Genomic DNA, 25,047 nt, shown 5'->3' with positions numbered 1-25,047 from the left:
AACGGAGGAGAACGAGCTGACGACGCATCAACACAGCCCGAAACAAATCGAAATGTTGCCAGACTATTCAAGCCCATGGTTTATGCGTACAATTTCAATCGCAATATACGAACGCCATTCAGTAGCAGCATTAGTCAACGTTTAGCATCAGCTGGCCAACACAAGATTCAGCCATTAGAATTGGATTTGTTAGTTGATGATGATGATTTCATCGATAAAAGCAAGCGATACGATGACTATGGACACATGCGATTCGGTAAAAGAGGCGACGATAAATTCGATGACTACGGCCATATGCGTTTTGGCAAACGAGGCGAGTAAATTCGTCTGGTACACACACAAATGAAATCAACCTGAAAATTGGCCAAAGATAACCACTGAGCGCATACTGATGACGACATATCTTAATTGGGTGAAGATTTACGCGATGGTTTTTAGATGATATACACATGGAGCACACAACGCAGCACATTTAACTTGACGTTTCTTTTTCTGGATTAATGTGATGTCGAATTTCTGTACATATTTTATTTCCAGCATGAATGAATAAAGAAATATTCGGAAACACAACGTTGTTATTATTTGTTGATATTTTGAGGATGAAAGCTCACCGTGAAGCTTTAAAATGTTTGGAATTTAAACTCAAATCTCTATTTTCTATATATGCATGTGCTCTGCCAAATTTATTTAAATTTGATTGATTAAACTCTAGATTTTGTTCATCATATTTTATTGTTTTGTACACAACTTATTAGTCTCCGCTAAAATTGAACATAATTTTCCAATAATTTTATTCCAAATCTCTTCAAATAAATAATTTTTTTTTTGAATGATGGTTAGGGATAAAGTTCGGAAATGTTGCGTGTACACCAAATCAGGAGTATGTTTTGAAAGTCTTATTCATTTTTTTTTTGAAAGTATCGAAATTAAGCTAATTTTTTTTTAAAATAGAAGAAAACGGTCCATGAAATTCCTCTACAACCATTCGAGTGTGACGAGAAACAAAGGCAAAAATTTAGACCGTATTGGCTTAGCGAGTGTTGTTGATGGAACCACCCATGAATAAATCACAAATCCCTTCGGTTCGTCGCAGCGTGGATGTGTACTTAGAACGGGGCGGACTTAGTCGAACTAAAGGATGAGCACGAGTGGCATTCGGATTGGTTGCTGTTGACCAAGAAAAAACCAAGAATAACATTAAATAATTGTAAATTTACAGGGAACAATAGTATGAAAATAGTTATACCTACATTCAAGCCAATCTTCATCCAAATTGCGTTTCCGTTGCACGAGCGACGGTCGATAGCCAAGCAACGTTTCAGCCGTAATTCGTCGTTCTTCCAGCTCTTTTTCCTCTTCGGTGAGGGTGGTTTTGAGGCGTTTTACTTGATCTGTTTCGACGCTGCTGTCATCATCTTTTAGCTCAATACGCTCTGGCTTGCGACGACGACCGGGTCTCCTAGCTCCGGTGTTAGTTTTCGGCTCCGGTTGACTTGCTGCTGTTGTCTTTTGTGTTTCACTCGAATCGCCATCCGTTTCAGGCTCCTCTAATGTTCGGGCGGTGTTACGTGTTATCTCACCATCGGTTGTGACTAGTCGCACATCGACCTTTTTGAATAGACCATGCACTTGAAGCGTATGCTTTTTCTCTTCTGAATCATCTTCGGCTTTGATCTTAACGCCCTTTCGTACGGTATCGAAATTTCGTGCCGTCAGTATCACCGATTCTTTCCCAAACACATCGAGCAAATCATCACGCGTAACATAGGCGAAAAATTCATTCGATGGACTTCGCCTTGCCTGTTGGTAGTTATTTCTCATGGCCTTACACAATCGATCCAAATTCTCTTCAGTCTCACGTAAACGATTCAGTCTTGCTTGCATTGCTGATACTTTGTTGCTCAATACGCTCATGTCACCTTCGTTGACAACACCCCTAGACGAGAGAAATTCACACAAATGCAGGTAATTAAACATAAAAAATGGAATATTTACGTCAATTTGTGACTAGTTTCATTTACCTCCATTGTACACTATTTTTACTTTGCTTTTGAATGAGACCAATTCCCTCCAGTACATTAGTGATGTCATATATTCGACGCTTTTGACTAACATTTAAAATTTCAGCTGCCTATTAGCGAACAGAAAAAAATGAAATAATTAATTTTTCGCCGAAAATTCCACGAAAAATAAATTCGTGTCAACGCAAAAAGTCCGTTGCTAAATCGATTCACGGAAAAATTGTGCTAACAAAACTCGCGCCCATAGTTTTGTCAAAAACCAAAACATGTCGGCTGTGACTGTAAAAAGGGCGCAAAATACACTTGCTATAACACATATTTAGCACTCATTTGAATCAATAACTAAAATGAATCGAATTGAATGCCATGGAAATTGTGCGTGAATGGCATTTTTTCAATGTTATTTCAGAATTTTTGCCAAATTTCACTAGAATTTACGACCAATTTATCAAACACTTACACTTTTCAAGTCTAATATTCCATTTTTCGATGACAATAGCAATGATACGAATTTACGTGTAAGCAAACTTAGTGATTTTTCTGTGCGTTTGCCATCAATAGCGTCCGATTCTGGACTTTCCATTGTTGCATAATTTTTCGTATTATATTCAATGGATTTGAAAATGGTTATTACTTTCGACACTTGATCACAATTTACAGAATTAATGCACGCTTGTTAAGAATTCACCAATTCGTTTAGTTATCAAACAAGAGAGAAATGAAATGATTTTCACAGCCGCGCCATTTGTGTTGCCAATATAATGACAGAACAGCTGTAGGGTTGCCCGTTGTACACTACGCGCATAACATCCGCAACGGTGCGTACGTAGTTTTACGTGATTCGTAATTCGTACTTATTCATTGAACATCTTTACTCGTTTTGCTCGGAGATTTTTTTTTTTTGAATCTGGAGAAAAAATAACGATGAAAATGATTTTTCAAAGCTGAAAATTGCGCTGCATTTTGATTGGCAATCACAAGAGTAAAGGCATTTTTTTTATTAAACATTTTAACCGCAAAGTTTACTCAAAAATAAGAAAAAGAAGAAGAAACATCCACTGTGGCTAAAAATAGACAAATACCAGATATTTATATCGGAATTTCATACTTGCATCGCAATTTGTCCCATTTACAATTCGGAATTTTGATTTGCGCTACATTTTGTGTTTTGACTTACCATCCACTGTGACTTCTGTCAAAAATCGTAACGACATTCTCTTTCAAGTGAAAGTTTTGAATTAAGTGGCAATTTATCTTTCTTTTCATATTTCAATAAGTTTTCTACAAAAACAGTCTAACAATAGAGATTTTTTTTGACACAACGCATGACAGGCAGCAACAACACAAGCAAGCGATATTGCAGTGTCGAGGGTTTTCACAGTCAACCTTTTTAAAACAAATGAATTCAATATTTCCCGTTTTCGAAGTTCCATTCCCAGACTGATAAAAATAATTTCTTTTCTTGTTGTCGAAAATAAATCAAAGCCAAACAAATTCCACATTTTCATACAATTCAATTATTTTATTACGTCCGCACAAAAAATGCTTGCTAATAAAAACCACTGACCATTTGGAAAATAAGCAAATTCGGCCAACATAAAACTTGCAATTTTTTTTTTCATTTTACTTAAGACTTTAATTTGCGTAATGAGTAATTAAATAAATCCAAATCTAAATCGAATGGGAACGATGCAATTTTAGTCACTTTGATTGTATCTACTTTTCATCATCCGTTTAATGTAGGTTCGATAATCGTCCCCAGGCACAAATGCTGTTGTCTTTGAGCCCAATCCAGCTGTGGGTGCTCGACTCTCAGCCTGTGAATAATGATGAAAAAAAACCAAATTCGTTATCTTGATCCTTATTGTTAGGAGAAATGGGTCCAAATGTCATATAAATTCCACTTACTTCAATAATATTCGTTCTTCCTTGGTTACTTTTGCCCAATCCTTGTCCATCCTTCCAGCCCATTTTCTGGAGCAATCTATTGCCAAGATTCGACTGATCGATAGGAACATGAGCTAAATTGGAGCTGGCTTGTTTTTGTATATGAACCGATTGCTTTTTCATCTCCTTTTCAAAGCGTTCGCGACTTCGGTTCGGTGGTGGTGGATCGACTTCTCCGTATTTCAGTCGCCTTTCTTTGGCCCGATCCCGGTATGCCATGCCATTTCCACTTGAGCTCTCATTTTGTGTGTTCAAATTTAGCTTCTGCAGGTTTTCCTTGTGCAAATTGGACATTTTTATGTGTTTGTTAAGTATATCAAGGGATTGGAATGCACGTTTACACAACAAACAGGTTAATTTATCAAAATCAACCAAATCTTTTTCACTAAGACCGCCAGCACCACCACCGAAATTTGGTGCACTTTGATCGATATCGTTGTCCGAATCAGAAGTGTACGGCAAGAGTTTATTCAATGTTTTGCTTGCATTGATATCTAGGCTAGGTTTGAGGCGTGTTTCACGATTTTCCATAATTGTGAAACCGACATCAGCATAACCGTTTGATGTCATCCGCTGCAGCGGTTGCTGTCGACTACTCGATGGTTGGATCGGTTCCTCGACAACTGGCTGTTGCTGCATGGGTTGAAATGCGTAGTCTTTCTTTTGGTTTAATTGTTTTGCCCATCGTTCCATATCTTTGACAATCTTCTTGGCTACTTTCACCTTATCTTGCCTTGGATCATTCTTCTTACTCTCGTTGTCTTTGTTATTGTCTTCATAAGCATCGGAAGGTTGAGCACTCGAACCATTTGCAGGTGGTGCAGTGCTTGCACCACTTTTATCACCATAATAGGCTGACATTGACGTTGTACCAGCCGTACCACTCGATGTAGCTGTGTCCGTTTGTGACGCCAGCAAATAGGTACACTTCTCGGGGTCATAGTATAAATACGAGGCGATTTCGCTGTTGTAATAGTATTGTGAATTGGGATCGTAGTACAGCCCAGTGGTTGGGTCATAGTAGTAACCTGACGTATCATCGTATTGATACTGAGTTGTGTCGGGAGTTGCTGTGAATGAATGAAAATGGTCGATTTTCAATGAAATTGTCCAAAATGATAGATTCTTCGGTTCACTTACCATATTTCCGATTATCCTGTCCATTTGGTATCTGTAATGGTGTGGCGGCCACAGCAGCAACTGATTGAGCTTGAGAAATTTTCTCGTATTGTTTGTGTTGTTTTCGTTGAATGGCTGACAGAGCAACAGCCGCTCCAGAGTTAGCTGTCTCTCCGATTTGGCTCATCGACGGTATATTACTGTATTGACCGCTGTTTATTTGCTCCGTGTAATAGTCCGTGTAGTACTTGTAATAGTATTCCTGTTCCGTGGCATTTTTCGCATACACCGATGCACTGTATTCGGCTAAACGTGGCACATCGGCCAGAGTGTACTGGCCACTTGACTTTCCACTTTGCATTCCATCCTGATATTCCTGATGTGATTTGCCATTGTTGTAGCGGGCACTGATTTGCCGATTTTCCGAGTCAACACAGTACGTGATGATAATCTCTCGGTTGTCAATGTTCAACGGTGGCTCTACCGACTTCAGCGCATTGTGTGTATTCATGGAATCGACGAGATTATCGAAGAACAAGTAACAAATGCCGCGTGAGGTCGAAGTCAATGGATCTCGACAAATTAATATCTTTGATATTTTGGAAACCAGTGTCGGTATAACACCTTGCATGGCAGTCAATACTCCCTCCTCGTTTGTCAAAACATCCAAATTGCGAAGCATGATTTCTATGGAGGAGCAAAGTGAGGTTAGTGTGATGTTTTTAATGCGGGTTTTTATTCGAATGCAAATCTTCATCGAAATGACTTACTTTTAGTCAAAATATTGCTAACTTCATCACTTCCTTCGCCACCTTTCTCGCTTTCCTCACGCGATGCATTGCATTTGAAGCAGTTGTCACGACGCTTGAAGTTGAAGACGCCACACTGTGAAAATGGACAATTTGTTACATGAATATCTTGACAGAATCGAAAGTATAATTGTTATTCACCTTTGCACAGTACCAATCGGTTAGGATTCTGTCCGAATGACCGCCTGGATCCTTATTCGACACACTGTATTGCATGATGGCTCGATACTGGTCTTGGATGAGGAGTATACCCTGGGAAAAAAAAGACAGAAACACGAATCGAATTAGTCACATATGGCTCTTCAGACCGGTGAATTGTTCATCTCCATTTAAATAGATAAAGATGGAAGATAATCTATTTGCGTATATCATCGGGTCGTTTCATATTAAAAAAACGTTTGTATTTCGTACGAATTACTTTGTGCACTCCACGTAGAGTGAACAAAGTTCATACAAATCGATTTGCTGCTAAGTTGAAAAATGCGTTTATGTATTTTGTTGCTAATGGTTAAAGAAATCTCAAATCTTTACGATGAAAACATCAAAAGAAATTTTCCAAAACAGATAAAAGTTGTGGTTTGATTTATCCTTTTGTTTCATTCAGTCACAAACTCCGATTAAGTCGTGAATATGGAACAATGATCTAGTAAAACTGTCAAGAGCTGAATCAAAATCGTTTTTGGCACGACAATAATTTTCTCCTGATTTCGTATCAAAGAAAAAATCTTATCAAATGACGTTCGCAAAATGCCAATACAATTTCAAAAAAACTGATTTTAGCTAAAATGTTGGATTCAACTAATTTGGAAACATCATTGCTACGATTTTTTCTTCATGTCTTTTTGTCTCTATGAAGATTTCTATGGATTTTTCGATAAAAGATAACAAATGCACTTCTTTCAAATCTTTTTTTAGTTTAAACGAAAAGAAAAAAAAACTTTTTCCTTGCTTTCGCCACACACAACATATCGTTTTGCGTCATTTTGATATCAGTTTTAGTTTGGAGTAGTTGTGCGCGCGACTCGATTCGAGTGAGAGTGTCACACCACAGAATATTCGTTCGTTTGTGTTTTTTGTTCACAATAATCGCGAGAGTTTGACGAGTTTTTGTGTCTGTGCGCGCGTGCGTGCGTTTGTGGAATAGGAGTCTTGTTTTTGTGTGATTGCTGACTGCGCCAGATACCTGTTTATATTCCATCCAGCGAGTTGCTTCTTCTTCCGTATTAAACTCCACGAATGCAAAACCGCGGCTAGCCCCTAAACGACGTGGAGAAACAAGAGCAAAAGAAAGACACAAAAAATATACGATATCAATACCACCGACAAACAAAATAAAAATGTTGCAACAAAATTGAGGCGATTGAGATTGATTGATTTGACTGTGTGTGACTCATAATGTCATAGTTAATAATGTGCACTTGGCTATGCACATCGTCGATGCAATATTCCACTCCCTTGTGAGGCGTTGTTGACACGTATGTCGAATCGAATGCCGATGTAAATGACCAACCGACTCAGACGTCTTCACTGTCATTTTGGCGTGTAATTGTTTACTTACTTTGTCGCTGTCGTCGATAGAACGGTATACGATAGAACTTCAATTCAATTTCATACACAAATACAAAATTATGCCCAATTTTTAAGCCCAAACAAAATAAACGAAAAAGGCGACCATTGACCAAACCCATTCTTTTCTTTACCAAAACTTATTCCAATATTTCACTTCTTCAAAGTCTACGTCTTATTTGCTTTGTAAATAGTAAATTGAACGTGATAACTACCTGTCTTTCGTTTGCGGATGAGGCGAATCGACTGAGGATGAATGTTGCACATGTGGAGATCCGCGTTGATCTGCAATCGAAACAGAAGAATCAATAAAGAACAATCCAGCCCAAAACAGATTGTCCGACATGGAATGAATTGAAAAGGAATTGATTTTTACTCACATCAGCCTCGGTGAGATGCTTGGCCAGGCCCAACACGATTATTTTGTTGCTCGGTGTTTGGTTGCGATAGTTGACATGCTCACTAAATCGCGAAAAGTTTAATGGAATTCAATTAATTCATCTTTCTATTTTTGAGTTAGCAATTAGACCGATTTCATTTTTTGCTGTTTAATCGAGAGAGAAAAATTTTTCCCCTTCAATTAAAGCAATTGAGATTTTGTTTTGCGATTTAATTGGTTTTTTTTTAATCAAGCAAAACTTCTTCAAACAAATACAATTTTCTTACTTGTTGTAACTCTCGTTGCTTGATTCGGACGAAGCTCTGCCCCGGTAATTGTACCGATCTCTGTCTCGTCGGTCGCGTCTATTGTACCTATCCCTATCACCGTATTGTTCGGAATTGTCACGATAATCGGGGCTTCCACCGCCTCGCCGATAATTTCTCTCTCTACTCATTGAACGACTGTATCGTCTACGTCGCTCACTACACATAGCATCATCATCGTGTCGATCAAACCATTTTACAATAAATCATGGCGATGGATTTTTGTTTTTGTTTTTCGCGTTTTTTTTTGTTTTGGTTTCGGTTTGTGTTTATGAAGAGAGAGAGAAAATAATTAGTTGCGAAACACACTGTTTTTCCTACACCAAGTTTTTTTGCTTTGCATTTTGCATTTGCAAGCTGCTTTTTTGCTAGAAAATGAATTAGTAAATTCATTCAAACCGTGATCTAGATCTTGAACGACTATGTCTTCTGCGTCGACCGTAACGTCTACCATCCGATTGATCTGGGCTACGTGAATCTGTATGTGAGATAGAGAGTAACAAAAAAATTGAAAAGAATAATTACATGTACATGAATAAAATTGCATGGGTGTTCATATTAATGTGCAGATAGATGAATAATTGCATTTAATTTGAAACGCCCAGTTTTGGCGTCAGCCTTCATTATGTGTGAACAGTTTACAGTTCAGATAATTCACATAGTACCGCTCATAAAACATAAATATACCGTTGAACAACAACGAATTGAGAGAAGAAAAAAAAACATATGTGGGGAATTTTTATTTCATTTTCACTTTAATGCGACCTTTTTGAATTTCAAATGCGCAACGGCTTAGCAAAATTATGTTAATTCGGTCGTAAAAAAATATGGATTTTAATAGCTTTTCACTAAATTAACCACACACGATTATCGGAGTCGAGAGGAGAAAAAAAAATATGGCGAAAGCAATTATGAAGAGAAAATTTCCAGCACAACACTTACGTCTATCCATTTTTTTATTTGTTTCCTTTGACCGCCGAAAATGCTATAAAAATTAAATCGCAATTGGAATTGAATTCAATAGATAAATGTTTATTTTCTCATTCCACTCGCAAAAATAATCACAAGATCGCAAAACGCAATTTTTTTTCACTGCTTCAAATGTTGGAGAAAAAACTCTGACGAATTCTTTCTTTCTTTGTAAATGACTCGAAACTACGTACAAAATACGGCTGTCAAAAGTGAAGCTGCGCTATGCGTGTGTTTGTGTTTGATTCGGATTGCGTTTCGTTTAAGAGTTGCCCGAGGCGAATACGAAACATCGAAATGAATTTACGCAATGAATGCGATATGCCGGTCGATGCAAACACTTCGCCAATGCAATGAAATTACAATGCTAACTGTGCGAACAATACATACCAGAATAAAAATGGGAAAGATACAAATGTTCACAAAATAAACCGTATTAATTTTATGATCACTCGCAATGTGAGCAAATGAATGAGCGGCAATATTGTTCTGCCAAATATGCATATTTCCTAAACTCAATGAGGAAATTTTATCGGTATTATTTTAACAAGATGAAGAGACTATGGGTCTTCTGTTTTGGGAATTTTCCATACATAAATTGTCGCCTAAGAATTCAAATCGATTTTCAATGTTCGTCTAGCAATCATAAACTGTTGGGTAAAATGCCATAAAATGTGTTATTTATGACCCAAGCCTCTGTCACAGCGCAGAATCAATGGATTTTGTGTGTGCGATGATGATTCTCTGTTGTCGATGTTATTCACTTTGTTTTGTTCCAAGTGCTTGACTTTTGGCGCGCGACGATTGACAAGGATTTGAAACTCAATACAGAGACACACGAACGAGAGCACACTTTGCCCAATACACCGACGACAGCGGTTCGTATTACAGCTGCGTCGATGCGTATTTGTTTATACACAATCTCGCCGATCCACAAATTCTGCATAAAGTCATAATACATCGCACGCGCACACACCAAAACACAGCACAGAACCGATGGCGTTGAATCGCCACAGCTAACTCACAAAAATACTAACACAACGAGACGAGAATTAGTTTCCAATACGTTGCAAACACAGCGACTCGTTCACTTGCTTCTTGAACGTTAACCGAGCTAGAAGGAAAAAATTATCATTCGATCAAATCGACAGTGTTCAATCAACAAAAGAACGTGAAAAAAGTCTAACGAGTAAGTTTTAACCCATTTTTTTCAATCGATCGACCGAATTTTATCGAAAGAATAGAAGAAATTCAAAATCATAGTAAAAATTTGTAGAAATTCTCGTGTTTTGTAAGATTTTTTTTTTGTCCTGTGTTTGTTCAAGTGTTCATATCACTAACAAGAATTTTTCCGATTGTCATCAACGACAACTTAGATTTTATCGATAAAAAAACGCGCATCAAATTCATTCTTTTCCTATTCCACCAAAAATCCGCGTAGACTTTTGAAAAAATGTTGTCAGAATTCGATTGTTCGCGAAATTTTGCCGGTTTTTTTCCCTTGTGTCGTTGCACGTGCTTGTGCTGTGTCTCTGCAATAACGGAACATTCGCCAAATTAGTAGCACCAAACCAACGATAGCACTGTACGCTGTCTCGGGCCGAAAAAAAACCGCTTCACTTTTGGCTTCTCATATTTTCAACAGCACATTTATTCGAACTCTGTCTCAATCGTGAAACAATAAAAAGTAATAAAAAAAATCATGTTTCTTCTCTCAATTGTTCGTCGCTCGTCGCGCATTAGCATTCCTGGTCGGTGCATGTTTATTTGTTTTTTGTTCTTGTTCATTCGATTGCCAGACGATTCGTTGTGCATTGTATACAATTTGGTCCTCCGCCATTTTTCCAAGAAAAATAAAATCTCATCGGAGGTATCCATAAATGTGACAGCACCACCACCCGGCTTCGTTGTCGATTTTTCTTGGAACTCATTTAGCTGAGATCAATTTTTTTTTCGTTCGATTTTTCTGCACTATCAGCAAATCAACGGTAAACATTTGAATGTTTATACGATGACAAAGCGGTGAACTTTTGTTTGACGTTTACGAACACACAATTTTTCGTAATTTTTGTTTGTGACAGGTGGTATATATAAAACTCGAAATAGAACCAGTTTTACTGAATTTTTTTTATGATTTTTCATTTTTAACCGCGAAAAAGTACTTATTTCTTGAAATTTTTGATGTGCATCGTGCTAAATGAGTAAATTTGTAACTTTTTCAGAAATGGCAGATGAATGGGACGATGACTTCGTGAGTATTTTCGATTTTTTATGTGTGTTGTCAGCAGAAAGTGTGTATGACATGCACTGCTTCTGAAAAAGAATTGTTTTTCTCTGCATTACAATAAGTTTTATTTTTCGATTTAGGCTCCGGCTGCAAAGCCCATTTCGGTGAACACAAAAAAGTTCGCCGCCAACAACAATGATGAATGGAATGATGATCCACCACAGAAACCGGCTAACAAACAGAACCAAGGTAAGAGAAAAGGCACACTGGTAGATTTGCGAGATTTTTTCGCTCATTTTCATTTTTTTGAGTCAATTTTCTGTGTAAATGCATAATTTTTTCGACATTCCCAACTTTTAACTGTGTCTAACTGTATTTTGTCATGAATCAGGTGGCTGGTCTGGTGGCAACAACAACAACGCCAAGAAGGCAAATGATGACGGATGGGACGACGATCCAAAACCAACAAACAACCGAAGCACCAACAATGGTAAGTAATTGTTCGCATCCATGTATTTGGTTTTCTTTTTTCGAACGAGAGATTAGCTGAAACGGTTTCAATAAACATAAGGACTGTAGAATAAGCAAATAAAATGAAATTTGTCAAAGTAACAAACAATATTCTGATTGTTTGAAAGGTTGGAGTGGTGGAAACGTGAGCAAAAAGGCGGACGATGGCTGGGACGATGAGCCAAGTACCAATAACAAATCCAACGGTAAGCGTTTATCGGATTGGAACGATAAACCGCCCAATAAGTTTACGAAACATTCGAACGGTAAAGACCCATTGAATGAAAATGGGTGCACATATTTTGTTCAAGCTATGCGCATGGCTTAGTGATAGCTGCTCGGTAGCAACTTGCTCTGGTTTACCGTTTTCATTTTATATTTCTAATTTCTTTTTCAAATTGTTCTTCTTGGTTCGGTTGCAGGATGGAATGGCGGCGGCGGCGGATCGAAAAACGATGATGGTAATGATTGATGCATTTTCTCACATTTTTTCATCTGAATTTTCAAGAGCAAATACACAATGACAACGATTCATTTATTTCGATTTGAAATCTACGATTATAATAACAATGTGTGCTTTGTATCATTTCAGGATGGGGTGATGACAGTTCATCGAACAAGAAACCTTTCGCCAATCGCAGTAATAACGGTGAGTTGATTGCCATCATTTTTTTTTTGAAAAATATTCTCTTTCATTTTTGAAATTATGATAATTTCTGGTTTGAATTGTGAATTTTTCCGACTTTTTTTTCAATAAATGTTTCGAATCAATTTTTTTTTTCGTTCGAATAGATCGTGGTGGACGCAAACCAGATTGGATTTGCAATGGTTGTGGCAAGACCGTATTCGGCAGCAGAGACGAGTGTTATGCTTGTCATGAGCCAAAAGGTGATGCGAAGGATGCACCCGCTGATGGTGGCCGACCTAAGCGTGCAAATGATTGGATTTGTGATGGGTGTGGTGCCAAAGTTTTCGGATCGAAGACCAGTTGCTTTAAGTGTCAAGCCGACAAAGGTGACTCAAAGGACGCACCACCTGACGATGGAAATTCATCTTCGCGTGGCGGTCGTCCCAATGACTGGATCTGCGATTCATGTGGCGCCAAAGTGTTTGGCTCAAAGAGCACTTGCTTCAAGTGTCAAGCCGACAAAGGTGACTCAAAGGACGCACCACCTGATGATGGAAATTCGTCTTCGCGTGGCGGTCGTCCCAATGACTGGATCTGCGATTCATGTGGCGCCAAAGTGTTTGGCTCAAAGACCACTTGCTTCAAGTGTCAAGCCGACAAGGGCGACTCGAAAGATGCACCGGCCGATGACGGTGGCAACTCATTCCGTTCAAATAATCGTGATGGTGGCGATGGTGGTTCACGGCCCGGTCCAGGTGGCAAGCCAGGTGATTGGACTTGCGCTTGTGGCGTGAGCAACTATGCCTCGCGCAACGAATGCTTCAAATGCCAAGAGCCAAAACCAGAAGGTGCCGGTGGAGACGCAAAGTTCAACAGCGAGGTAAATACTATATATTTCGCAATTGCTCATCTTTCTTTGAACAAAAAAGAACGTCTGTATTGACAAATTACATTTCAAGTCCAAATACAAATAAAAATGAAAATCAATTCAATTTATTCCGAAATATTCAATGCAATTCACAGGCTCCGAAAGAGTTCTACATACCGACGGAAATCCAAGAGGATGATTTGTTCACGGCTGGCATTTCGACTGGTATCAATTTCACGAAGTACAAGGACATCCCGGTTAAGGTCACCGACAATGCGCGCAATTCTCCGCCCAAACCGTGCTCTACATTCAAGGATGGTGGTTTAAACGACTTCCTGTTAACCAACATCGAAAAATCTGGCTATAAAACGCCAACACCAATCCAACAGCATGCCATTCCGATCGTCAAGGCCAAACGTGATTTGATGGCTTGCGCCCAAACTGGTTCTGGTAAAACAGCTGCATTCTTGCTGCCCATGATCCAGACATTGTAAATATTTGCTTTTCACTTGGTTGAATCTATCTATTGGTTTTTTTTTCATACAATTGATGGCACATTTTCTTTTTTTCTTTTTCAAGGATGGAAGAAAACGCGCCACTCAATATTGGTAAGCCGTACGTTGTGATTGTTACGCCAACCCGTGAATTGTGCACACAGGTAAGAAGAATCGCATTCGAAATACGGATTGTTTTGTCATTTGGATTGTCTTCATCAGATCTACAACGAGGCGCGCAAATTCGCACAAGGAAGCATCATTAAATGCTGTCAAATCTATGGTGGAACCGCTGCCCGTCACCAAAGCAGCAACATCAATGTAAGTCAATTCAAAAGATTTTCCCCTTCGAAAATATCTCAGCGCTTGAATTTGTATTCAGTTTGTCTTGACAAAACGAACGCGATTCGATTAGTTTGCGCGATTTGATTGGTTTCCAAAAGATTTCATCAGGATTTCGCATTACTCATTTCATTTGTCGTTTTTTTCTTCTTCTTCTTGTTCTCTTGTCAATGGAACAGAATGGTTGTCACATTTTGGTTGCAACGCCCGGTCGTTTGAAGCATTTCTGTGAGCAGACGTTCGTCACATTTGAAAATTTGCGCTATTTCGTGCTCGACGAAGCCGATCGTATGCTTGACATGGGATTTGCACCACATGTCGAAGAGATCATGAAAAATCCAACAATGGTCGCAACTGGCACACGCCAAACACTTATGTTTTCGGCTACCTTCCCCGAAGATATCCAGCGCATGGCTGGACAGTACTTGCACGAGTACATCTTCTTGACAATTGGTGTCGTTGGCGGTGCATGTCAAGACGTTAAACAGAATGTTCTTGCCACAACCAAGTTCGACAAGCGAAACAAGCTAATGGAGCTGCTTAATGCAGAAGACCCCATTGGAACGATGGTGTTCGTTGAAACCAAACGAACGGCTGACTTCTTGGCATCGTTCTTGTCGGAATCAGAGCACCGCACCACATCGATCCATGGTGACCGAACCCAAAAGCAACGCGAAGAAGCACTCGCTGATTTCAAGGCCGGTAGAATGAAGGTGATCATCGCAACCAGTGTGGCTGCACGTGGTTTGGGTAAGTTCATTTTGATCTATCCAGATGTTTTCTTTTTCTATCGATTTTTCGTAAAATTTAAAAATTAAAAATGATTTTTAGCCCAAATCAGATGTAATTTAATGCGTTTTGTATTGTTTTCAAAATAGATATTCCAAAGGTACGCCATGTGATCAACTACGATATTCCTAAGGGAATCGACGATTATGTGCACCGAATTGGTCGTACCGGACGTGTTGGTAATACCGGAAAAGCAACGTCGTTCTTCGACGCAGAACAGGTAAGTTGGACGCTTCACGTTATTGACACGCTTCATTTCTTTTGCATTGGAAATGGAAAATTTTCTTGTTCGTGTTTATTGTCGCTCTAATGAAATCCGTGATTTATTTTTCTCATCAGGATGCTGATATCGTGTCGGATTTGGTGCGTATCTTAAAGGAGGCCAATCAAGAAATACCCGACTTCCTCGCCAACGGTGGTAGCGGCGGTGGAGGCGGCAGTGGTGGAAACTCGCGCTCCAACTTCGGTGGCACCGATTTCCGTAACAACGGTTCTTCAGCTGCACCAGCAGCCCATGGAGGAGGCGGTGATGATGAGGAGTGGTAGAATCGTACCAACGAAAAACAACAACAACAAAAATAGAAATCAAAAGGAAATCTCATCGCGATTTAAAAAAAATTCATATTCATACACGCGAATCACAATGAAATCAGATGCTTTTTCATCTGTCTAATCGGAATCATCCGTATTTTTTTTTCCAATTAAAACATTCATTTAGAATTTAAGAATTTACGCTAAGAAAGTGTATTTGAACACCAACTATTTTTTTAGAATATGAAATTCTATTGAAAGTTATCAATATAAAATCAAAACAAAAAAATTGGAAGGAGTTTTCATTCAAAATGTTTGTTTTCCAGCGCAGCGCCATCTTGTGTAATTTCTTTCAGTTGAATGAACCGAAGCGGATGGAAAAATCGGTGTTAGTTTTTCCCTTTGAAATGTGTGTTGACTGGAAGTCATAATTTTCCAGTGTTGTCGTCTAGCGTACGAGAGAGTTTTCCGACATTTGTACATTCCGTAAATCAGTCTAACGCAATGCTTCATGGTGAACAAACATGAATGAGCACTCACTCCAATTCGCATAATTATCGGATAAATAACAAGAGCCAAAAAAAAACAACAACAACAACACCTATAAAATATTGTGAAAATAAGTCCATAAAACACACAATTTCGGAGGTAAAACGAGTGAGATTATCCAATTTAGTAATTGTTCATGAATAATTGTGCTATTTGTGGACAATGATATAGACAGATAGTGATAATTTCATCGAGAGAGCTCTGTTTACGTGAAACAAAGACAAGAAAACCCAATAAAATTCGTCGAAACGTTTAATGTGTTTCGTTCGTTGAAGAAAATTGTGACACTTTTTCCTCCATTCAAGCTCGAAATTCGTGTGGCAATTTATACCGAGAAAAAAATCCTGCACCACGCATTATAAAGAAAAAAGCAATATAGTTGATGGGTGATTTGTTTGATAGAGAAACGCCAAGCCCAACGAAACGCAAAGAAACGACAACATTATTGCTGATGATAACAAAAAAAATCCAACGAATTTGGACGGAGCCATAAAATATCGCCTTTCGAAACCGTTTGTAAATTTAGTGTGCAAAAGGAAAAATACCGCATTGAAAAAATGCCAAATCGTGTTTACATGCGTATTCGCCAATGTGAATGAACTATTGTGTCGTGCAGCAAAATGAAATAACAAAAAAAAAACAGCGACAGAGAGTGTCACGGGATTGAGTTTTAGAACAAAAATATATATCTATCTATAAAACGTGAACATTTTCGTGAAGTGCACCACTGTAACTTTCTTTAAGTAATTGTCTATCCGTTTTCTTTTGTCTGCTGAAGTGCAAGTGTCTCTCAATAGAGAGGAGTAGAAAAGTGTTGAGACTGAACATAAAAAAAAACAACAAAACGAATGAAACAAAAGAGAGGCACTCAGCCATACGGTGGATATGTGGTTCACCTGGATTAATAATACTCAATCAGGATAAAGCAGGAAAAACTGGAGAGATACGTATACAAAAGAGTGTAAAAAACAGTGTTTATATAACCAAACCAGGTTTGTTAGTCATCGATCTGTGTTTGTTCAAAAGTTTTGTGCTCGGGGATTTTGTAGTGTGTTCACACGGCTGGTAAACCATTCTATTTGCCAGTTCTATTCGAATTTCATTCAAACCGCTTCTATTATGATGAAATAAACAAGTATAAAGTTAATGAATCGATAAGATAAACCGAAATCGTAACCACTCACTTTCAATCGAATTTTCAAAACTAAATTCTAAGGCAAAAAAGGCATCAAGCTGACTGAAAAACGCGCAGCCACGGAGGACGAGCACTTGAATATGCTGGATCCAGTGACAAACGAAATTATTTACGCATCAAATGGATGTGATGAGATACATGAGTCGGAAGATACGGGCAACGAAGATGTCAACGATGACAATAATCTAGAATCGAATATTCGACGACGCAAAGGGAAAATCATATCGTGTGCCAAAGAAACCATCGAACAAGGTAAGTTTAAATGTGTTTTGAATTATAAAATGCAACAAACGAAAAAGTGGATGGAACGTGAAATTTCAAAGTATTCAAATTGATTGCGACATTTTAAGCCTGATAAAAGTGCTCATAAATAGCAGCCATAAGATTTATTGCCTTGGCTGCTATTCGGCATTATGGGCTGCGAGAAATGGTGGTTTCTCTCAATCCAAAGAGTTGAGCGCTCAAGAGCTCACTCATTTGCCTGCCAAAACAATTATATGATACTTTACACAGTTTTAAAGCCATTTTCATTTTTCAGTGGCAATCGCCAAGATGAAATTCGTTGCCGTCTTCAAAAAAAGGCAATCTAATTAGCAACATCAGCAGCAGCGCAGAAAATGGCAATCTAATTAAATGAGATGCGACAATTTCTTTTTATGCAAATAGTTTATGACGTGCTGAAGAGCTCTCTCACTACCAATTTCACGAGATGAATAACTATTTTCAGTTGATATTCCACAAGTGATTCATTTCATTCTCTCTCTCTCTCTCTCTCTGAGTGTGTGAATGCAACAAATTACGTCGATGTTTCCATCATAATCTCGTTGTTCAATAGGATGGCATCACTTTTACCTCATTACGCCATATTTCCACTGTTGTACAACACAAAATCGGCCCGGTAAAAGTACATCTCATGCAATCATTGTGACACTGTGATATTTGTGGTTCTACATTTGCTTTATAGTATATCTATCAAAGACCATTGAAGCGAACACTTGTTACACGGTAATGATGTACTTTAAAACCGAAATGATTGATCATCAAAGGGCGAATGGATGGAGTCAAAAACGCCCTTGACACCACTGCGCGTACCAAAACCATCCAGTGAAAATGCTTCGCTTTCAAGCTGACATAATGTGTAGTTGCCATTGAAATATGAAATGAGCATAATATTTAATTTCACCCAACTGACAATGAAAAATGATTCATATAATCCTTTGTTGGTCGCTTCACTTGCGTTTTTGGTTTTTCCTTTCCAAATCATTTGTCATAAAACCGACGCTAATGCTACGAGATTTTCTTCATTTTCACTCCGTGCATTGTTTGTTTTTCTCCGAAACTTATCTGTTGGAAAATATGACAAGGACGCGGAGCATTACCCAGCTTTGAAAAGGATTTAGGACGAAATAAATCGGATTCGTGTTCATTCACAATAAAAAAAAAATGTGCTGAACTTGATTAGAAATTCCATCGAGTCATATTTTCATTTTCTTGAATTGACAAGTTTGGAAAACGGCAAAAAGAATGACGATAAAATGATTGTCGTGTCAATATGAGGGAAGGGGCTGTTTCACAAAGAAAATTTCAAGTAATTTAAAAATGACATGCATTTTGGCTTGACTGTTTTTTCCCATTCTTCTTCTGTTTCTCATTTGATGGCAATTTTCTTGGCCATCAAACAAAGACTCATATTCGAGCGCATATCTAACGAAGAGGAAATAAACAAAACGAATGAAAACGAATAAAGAAAGAATGAAAAACACTGACAGCATTTACATTATTCACAACGAACAAAAACCGTATTTCTTTCACGTCAAATGAGCTTTTCTAACTGTGGAATTTTCTTATTCTCTGAATGAGATGTTGCTATCGCACAAAAGCATATCACACTCGAAACACCATGCGCTTTCCAATCGAAGCATACAAAAATAAATTCTGCGAGTTAAGTGATATCATCGATCGCCTGTTTACGAAATCATTCCGTAAATTCATGTTGAAATCATAACATGTAGCGCATTTAGTATGGATTAACTCGAACTCTTTTTCTCTCTCGATTCCGTTCTCTTTTTCTCTCTGTTTTTTCCCCGATCCCATGCCCGCTTTCTGTACACATATTACATGTTCACATTTGAACGCAACCACTGAATTCTTTTAGTCGAAAAAATGGATTGCATACGTGAACATACGGTTAAATTCATTTTGTTCTCATTGGAATTGCTCTCCATACGCGCTTCTCTCTTCTTCTTTTTGCGCGCAATAATTGTTTACAATATCGATTTTCCGTTTTAGTATGCCACTTACAAGAGTCACGAAAGGATATTTGCTGCTGGCTTGAATAGAAAAGAAATTAGAGAGGAAAAATCCAAGTCAAGCAAAGCAATGCAATTCCAACCGAAAAATTAGGACATCGAACGAATGTGGTTTGTTGCCGGGAACTGATGATTCTTTTGAATGAATTGTATTGGCAAATTAATTGAGTGGAGAGGCGATACACAGCTATCGATAGATGGGAACATGATGTGTGGTTGCCAGTTTCAGCATAAATTTGCTTTGATACAAAATGTAACGAATCCAGTTGATTTGAAATAAAATATGTGTACATGGTTGTTAGAAAATCAAAAGTTAACCAAAGTCAGCCCACACTCACGAATATATTACTTTAGTCACGCACTTCACCGGCGCTGACCCAAAACCGTATGTATACTTCTTCCTTTTTTATGTTGCCTTTCATTACGCATGTATAGTAGTTGAGCAAAACCATTGCTGTTAAAAACATTATCACAACAGTTAACATTAAAATCCTTCGTTGCCATTTTAATCTGCTGACCTAAACGAATTTAACACTGATGTTGCTTAACGCGCGCTCAACCCTCAACCGTTTATTTTTTTTTTTGGTTTTAATTTTGATGTGTGTGTTTTTTTTTGTGAATCAGCAGCCACATCAAAATGCGAATTTATATGAAACCGGTCGACGGCAACGACGACCATGGTGTAGTGGCCGTAAATTCCTCCAGCATAGCCGCTATCATAAATTTGAAAACTTTATTATGTCCTAAAATATTGCCGACACAAACACATAGCGTATTTTCTCTGTTCGGCTCTCCATTTCATTTCGTCTGTGGCTTCCGCCATATGATTGTACGCATTAGTGTGTGTAAGGGGGAGGGAGAGAGAACAAAAGCCGTTCTATTTATCGTCGTATGTAAAATGATCCTTGCGGGAATTCAGTCCGTTTCTCTTGGCACGTTAGATTTTATTATCGTTTCTTTCGATAGCAACACTTTCGTTTTCTTTTTTCTTTTTATTTTGCCCCACATTTTACAATTCATTCTTGATTTTGGTCTATGTAAGTGCTGCTGTGTACATGGTCGCCACTAAAAGCTCTCCATTGTCTTATTTCTTGTCGTTGATGCTTGCGATTCTTCATGGTACTCAAGATGTTTTCACGCGCGCCAGAAGAAAAACATGCATCTCTCGACACAAGTGAATGTGCATTTGGTTGCCGTTGTTACAGCCACAAATATCAATTCTGTACTATAATCGATAACTGGTGCGATGAAATGCTTTTACGCTGATGGCTGTGAGTGCTCTTCAACAATGTCATTCGACATTATATTCTGGAGGGGGGGGGGGCGTTTTTTTCTCACACTCTGTCTCCGCATTCTCAAACACTGTGTCTCCGCTTTCAGTCACTCTGCGTTTGTTATTTGGACAAACATTGAATGTTTGGCAAGTTATATCAAACAATGTAACATGAAAATAAATTTCGATAATGGAACATGTCTTTGTCAGTAGAGAAAGCAGCTGTCGCTCGGTAATGATGTATGACGAGATTAATAAAAGTAGGAAACTCCATTTTAAAGTGGATAAATTGTCCAAATCGATCATCGCACTAGTGGATCTCAAGGATGCGCTGCAATTTTTTGATTGATTCATTCATTTATCACCGACTGCGACCATTTTATCGCTTCAATTTATCGAAAGAGACGAATGAAATTTCATTTTTATCGAAAATTAAAATCGCCACTTGTGTCCTCTGCGACGCGAAACATTCAAGTGACACGCACACAATCCTGCGCGCCTCGTATCCAATGAGTTATTTGTCTTTAGTCACCAGTTCATTCTCTCTGGAGACAATGATAAAAAAAATTTCCGTAGCCAATTCCGGCTAAATGAGTTCGGGGACCATAAATTTCAAAACTGTTTAATTAACAATCGATGTAACGCCCCATTAAGCAGCCAAATGAATTATTGATTGGTGCTTGTCTTTTACTCGTGCAATCAACACATGACTCTTTTTGATCTTCCATCATTTACTGCACGCGCTCGCCTCTCAGCGCTGCACAAACATACCTCGTAAATCACATGTAAATATTACATCACACACCGCACCGAAATATTCACCGCACGATTTAAAATACCGAGCGCATATTTGCCCGTGCTGTTCTTCACAGTACCTGTGTGTGCCATTTAAATTTGAATCAAATCCATTCAATTAAACTTCCAAGATTTCAACAACAGCAACGCTCGCAGTGCCGCCATTCCATTTTATCCTTTGCACGTGGGCATCAAACAGTCATTCATCTCAATTAAAGTACATTTAACACAAAGGTGCTGTTAATTTTATTTAGCATTTAGCCATTTGAGAGATGGAAAAAACTTGTTCACCGAAAAAAAGGAGTCGCGACTACAAAGAATTGCAGTGAAAATGATAAATTGAAAAATTGTTCTAATTATTATTGTGTTGCTGCTGCATCAAGAGAGCAAAAAAAAAGAGCGTGGCATAGAACATGTTCCCATTCATTATTTAATTGCTTGTGAATGATCCAACTAAATTAAAACATATGTGTGCTTCGTGCATTGTTTCAATTCAAAAGTTTAAATATGTTTCAAGTTTTTGGTTTACGATACAAAATCATGACGGTGGCGGTGGCAACGCACGTCGCAGCAACGAGCTGTGAATACAGGTGCTGTGACGGAAACAAATGAATTCTCAAATATCTATGAAAAATGCATGCATTGTGTGAATAATTCAGTGGCATTGCTAAAAGGGTTAACGGCAAAATCAAAGTTTTCCATTTTTCCACCGAATCATTTTCTCTCCCTCTATAGCGATTTTGATCCATAAACTGTGAGAGAATATTTTGCCGTGAGATGTGTCGGCTCCTCTTGTTTCAATTCCAACCAGTTTCAAAAGCCATTCTGAGTATTGAATATCTGCAATTTGCCTCGTCTATCGCTTATTTGCACCACTGGCGCACTTCGCGGCTACATAATATGCCATGTAGCCGACTATATTCCCACATTGATCCATGTTATGCTCGGTAATGGCAATTTTGCCACAACAATACGCGATGAAATTCAGTGGCTGAAGTTACTTGTCAGACGTGTGCAAGGTCAAAAATTCTAGGGGGGGGTAAAATGATTTTGCCAGGGGGGGGGGGTTTGGAAATCGATTCTATCTAGTGTAAAACAGTCAAAATTCCACAATGGGGGTCTAACATTTTGCCAATGGGTGTCCAAAAACAAGTGAAGACCTAAAAAAAAAAAAGGTCCTCACTTTTGAAAATCGATTATATCTAGTGTAAATTTTTCCACATCGCTGGGGGGGTCCACATTTTGGAATCCTAGAGGGGGGGTAAAACCGGAATCCGGAATACCTCCCCCCCTTGCACACGTCTGTTACTTGTATCCTTCACTCACTCAGATGGTTGGTTTTTTCTTTCTTCATTTTCTTCTTCGTTTCTCGTCATTTGCCGTTCTACACCATGCTTATACAATAAAATATATTGGATTGTGCGCTCGATGTTTTTCGCGTGTGCCTCAGTGCTTCGTGTTCTATTCAATGTCGGTGTTAAATTGAAGTTATGACACAAAACTTTGTACCCACACGCCATATGCAACACAATGTTATTGCCCTCGACTCGAGCCATTTCTGCCTGCGGCCGTTCAGTATATATATTATATACACTTTTTTTTTTCTTTCTCGAACCGTCATAAATTCGGTCGTTTTTGCTTTATCTCAAAAATTTCATTAATACTGTAAAGTGATTTTCTATATAATTTCCAGTAGATTTCGGTAGAGGTATTTTTAGGAAAAAAAAATTTTCGGATCGAGTTCCACAATCCCAAGACGAATGTTATTTGTTCAGGCATACAAAATACCGGCAATACTGGAAGCGGGAGAAAAAAAACCATGACATTGGAACGACTGCTGAAAACTCTGTAATCGATTTCGACTCTTTTCTTCAAAGAAACCAACCGATCGATAACGAGCAAACGACTTTACCAGCGAATGACCACCGACATTTCGTACATATGAGTACCCTCAACCAGAGTGTGTCGTGCGTTTGTGCGGTTGATAAGAGAGAATTTTTCGGTCGTTAACTTGAATAATCCAATATTATGTTTGTGTGTCCACCTCATATTTATCTCGCTTGTCGATACGAATCAATAGAATAACATTGTTTTTCGTGTGATTATAGTCACATTTTTGTGGTTATTGTTGTTGTTGTTATTTCGTGACTTCACCATGCCTCAAAAACACATAAAGACGATCGCCGCCACACACAAAAGAGACGAAAGAAAATCAAGCCACGGAAACTTTTCATATTTTGGATATAATAGCACAAATCGTTTCATCCGCTTTGCTACACTCACACACGATGGAAAAACGAAAACATTTGTGTGACGAATAAACTTTCCGTCGAATAGTATCATGTAGCTAACTTTAAATTAAACAATGTTTCCTTTCTCTCTCTCTCTCTCTCTCTCTCTCTCTCTCTTTCTCGCCGTCTCTCTGTTGGTTGGGCCCAGTGCGGATCCGTTATTTTGCTTTAAGCTTAAGCTTCTGCTAACTTTTCCAGATTACGTAATAATGCAAAAATCTTTTATTTATGACTCATTTTAAGTGTATTTTCATTGCTCATCAGCTCGTCTATATTAAAGGCGTATTTCAAGCGGACAACATTTAATACGTGTAAATTGTTTTTTCTTCATTCTTCTTCACATTTGAAAAGCAGAACATTGTGGCTGGCAAACGAAAAGCGATTACCACCGAGTTATTTATATTTTAATTTTCCGAGTTGCTGTTGAAATATTCGCAATGTTGAACAGTGACCTGAAACATGTTCCGGATTTTCCATTCGGATTGTCATGCTACAGATTGCAACGAGCATTTATTGATTACAATTTAATCGTCGCAATTCATTCAGGGCAATTTATCGTCCGTCTTTCACCAAATAAATTGAAAACACAAACTTCCCAGATTGTATTCGAAATTAATTCAATGACATGGCTCTGTGTTGAATAAAATTATTCCAAAACCAAAGCGAGACATATCGAACTGTTGTGGTACGGAAAGCATCGTGCGACGATAAATTGGAATTGATGTCGAAATTAAATGGATATTTCTCGTGGTTTTGCTATATTTGCTAATTATACCCAATGATGAGTTTGCTCAATGTTTATTAAACTAATCGATAAAATGGCCCGGAACTATCTCTCTCTCTCTCTGTATCGTTGGAAAACCCCAGCAAATAATAAATATACGGAACTGCAACTCGGTTGGCCAGAACGTCGAGAAGAAGCCAGAGCGAAAAAGGAACACATCGAGCGAAAGTGTGAGAAAGAGAAAAACGACAGAGAGCAAAAGAGTCATTTCTTTCCTAACCGTAAAAATGTGGTATCAATTTGCTGTGTAATTTGGCATTTGGCCAAATATTGATGCTGCGCTGCAAATAGACAACTTGCAGTTTTTCTTCAAAGTCATTGCTGCG

General features: G+C 38.3%; 5 protein-coding genes across 10 annotated transcripts in view; 3 read left to right on the top strand and 2 right to left on the bottom strand.

Moving 5' to 3' along the window:
- Window positions 1–550, top strand: LOC129564878 (drosulfakinins; the record flags this gene model as incomplete). The annotated part of the gene is given in 1 exon segment (XM_055439079.1): window positions 1–550. A coding segment is annotated over 1 exon segment (321 nt), but the record flags the coding sequence as incomplete, so codon positions are not given.
- A 163-nt stretch (window positions 551–713) lies between these two features.
- LOC129564877 (transcription factor E2F5) lies at window positions 714–2,792 on the bottom strand. Of its 2 annotated transcripts, none has more exons than XM_055439078.1 (4): window positions 2,482–2,792; window positions 2,022–2,131; window positions 1,247–1,936; window positions 714–1,167 (listed from the first exon to the last, which is right to left on the bottom strand). In XM_055439078.1, the coding sequence occupies exons 1-4, from the start codon at window positions 2,602–2,604 to the stop codon at window positions 1,107–1,109; spliced, it is 984 nt and encodes a 327-aa protein (XP_055295053.1). In that variant the 5' UTR covers window positions 2,605–2,792; the 3' UTR covers window positions 714–1,106. The 2 variants fall into 2 exon arrangements, with proteins under 2 accessions (XP_055295053.1, XP_055295052.1); XM_055439077.1 differs by having other exon boundaries at window positions 1,251–1,936; window positions 2,482–2,790.
- Window positions 2,793–3,515: 723 nt separating this feature from the next.
- On the bottom strand, window positions 3,516–9,330 carry LOC129564875 (RNA-binding protein 5-B-like). The gene is made up of 11 exons (XM_055439072.1): window positions 9,110–9,330; window positions 8,567–8,645; window positions 8,129–8,326; window positions 7,843–7,924; window positions 7,678–7,747; window positions 7,080–7,153; window positions 6,038–6,148; window positions 5,858–5,972; window positions 5,109–5,774; window positions 3,930–5,038; window positions 3,516–3,838 (listed from the first exon to the last, which is right to left on the bottom strand). The coding sequence occupies exons 1-11, from the start codon at window positions 9,117–9,119 to the stop codon at window positions 3,719–3,721; spliced, it is 2,634 nt and encodes an 877-aa protein (XP_055295047.1). The 5' UTR covers window positions 9,120–9,330; the 3' UTR covers window positions 3,516–3,718.
- LOC129564876 (ATP-dependent RNA helicase vasa) lies at window positions 9,320–15,573 on the top strand. Of its 3 annotated transcripts, none has more exons than XM_055439074.1 (14): window positions 9,320–10,325; window positions 11,359–11,387; window positions 11,504–11,612; window positions 11,755–11,853; window positions 12,002–12,079; window positions 12,296–12,334; window positions 12,466–12,522; window positions 12,666–13,381; window positions 13,525–13,859; window positions 13,949–14,027; window positions 14,086–14,184; window positions 14,385–14,955; window positions 15,084–15,214; window positions 15,334–15,573. In XM_055439074.1, the coding sequence occupies exons 2-14, from the start codon at window positions 11,361–11,363 to the stop codon at window positions 15,538–15,540; spliced, it is 2,547 nt and encodes an 848-aa protein (XP_055295049.1). In that variant the 5' UTR covers window positions 9,320–10,325; window positions 11,359–11,360; the 3' UTR covers window positions 15,541–15,573. The 3 variants fall into 3 exon arrangements, with proteins under 3 accessions (XP_055295049.1, XP_055295048.1, XP_055295051.1); XM_055439073.1 differs by having other exon boundaries at window positions 12,002–12,139; XM_055439076.1 differs by lacking the exon at window positions 12,002–12,079 and having other exon boundaries at window positions 10,007–10,325.
- Window positions 15,574–15,702: 129 nt separating this feature from the next.
- Window positions 15,703–25,047, top strand: part of LOC129564874 (anoctamin-8) — a 29,243-nt gene continuing 19,898 nt past the window's right edge. For 2 of the 3 annotated variants that reach the window (XM_055439071.1, XM_055439069.1), the window contains exons 1-2: window positions 15,703–17,066; window positions 17,291–17,521. In XM_055439071.1, the coding sequence (XP_055295046.1) occupies window positions 17,350–17,521 (172 nt within the window). In that variant the 5' untranslated portion in view covers window positions 15,703–17,066; window positions 17,291–17,349. Of the gene's footprint in view, window positions 17,522–25,047 lie in introns of all 3 variants that reach the window. The other variant, XM_055439070.1, reaches the window with a different exon arrangement.

The sequence above is a fragment of the Sitodiplosis mosellana genome, unplaced genomic scaffold (genome assembly GCF_009176505.1).
Source record: "Sitodiplosis mosellana isolate CC-2019 unplaced genomic scaffold, AAFC_SMos_1.0 Smas_scaffold_2, whole genome shotgun sequence".
NCBI lineage: Eukaryota > Metazoa > Arthropoda > Insecta > Diptera > Cecidomyiidae > Sitodiplosis > Sitodiplosis mosellana.
The sequence above is the reverse complement of the archived record's forward strand: the minus strand, read 5'-3'. Positions and strand labels throughout refer to the sequence as shown.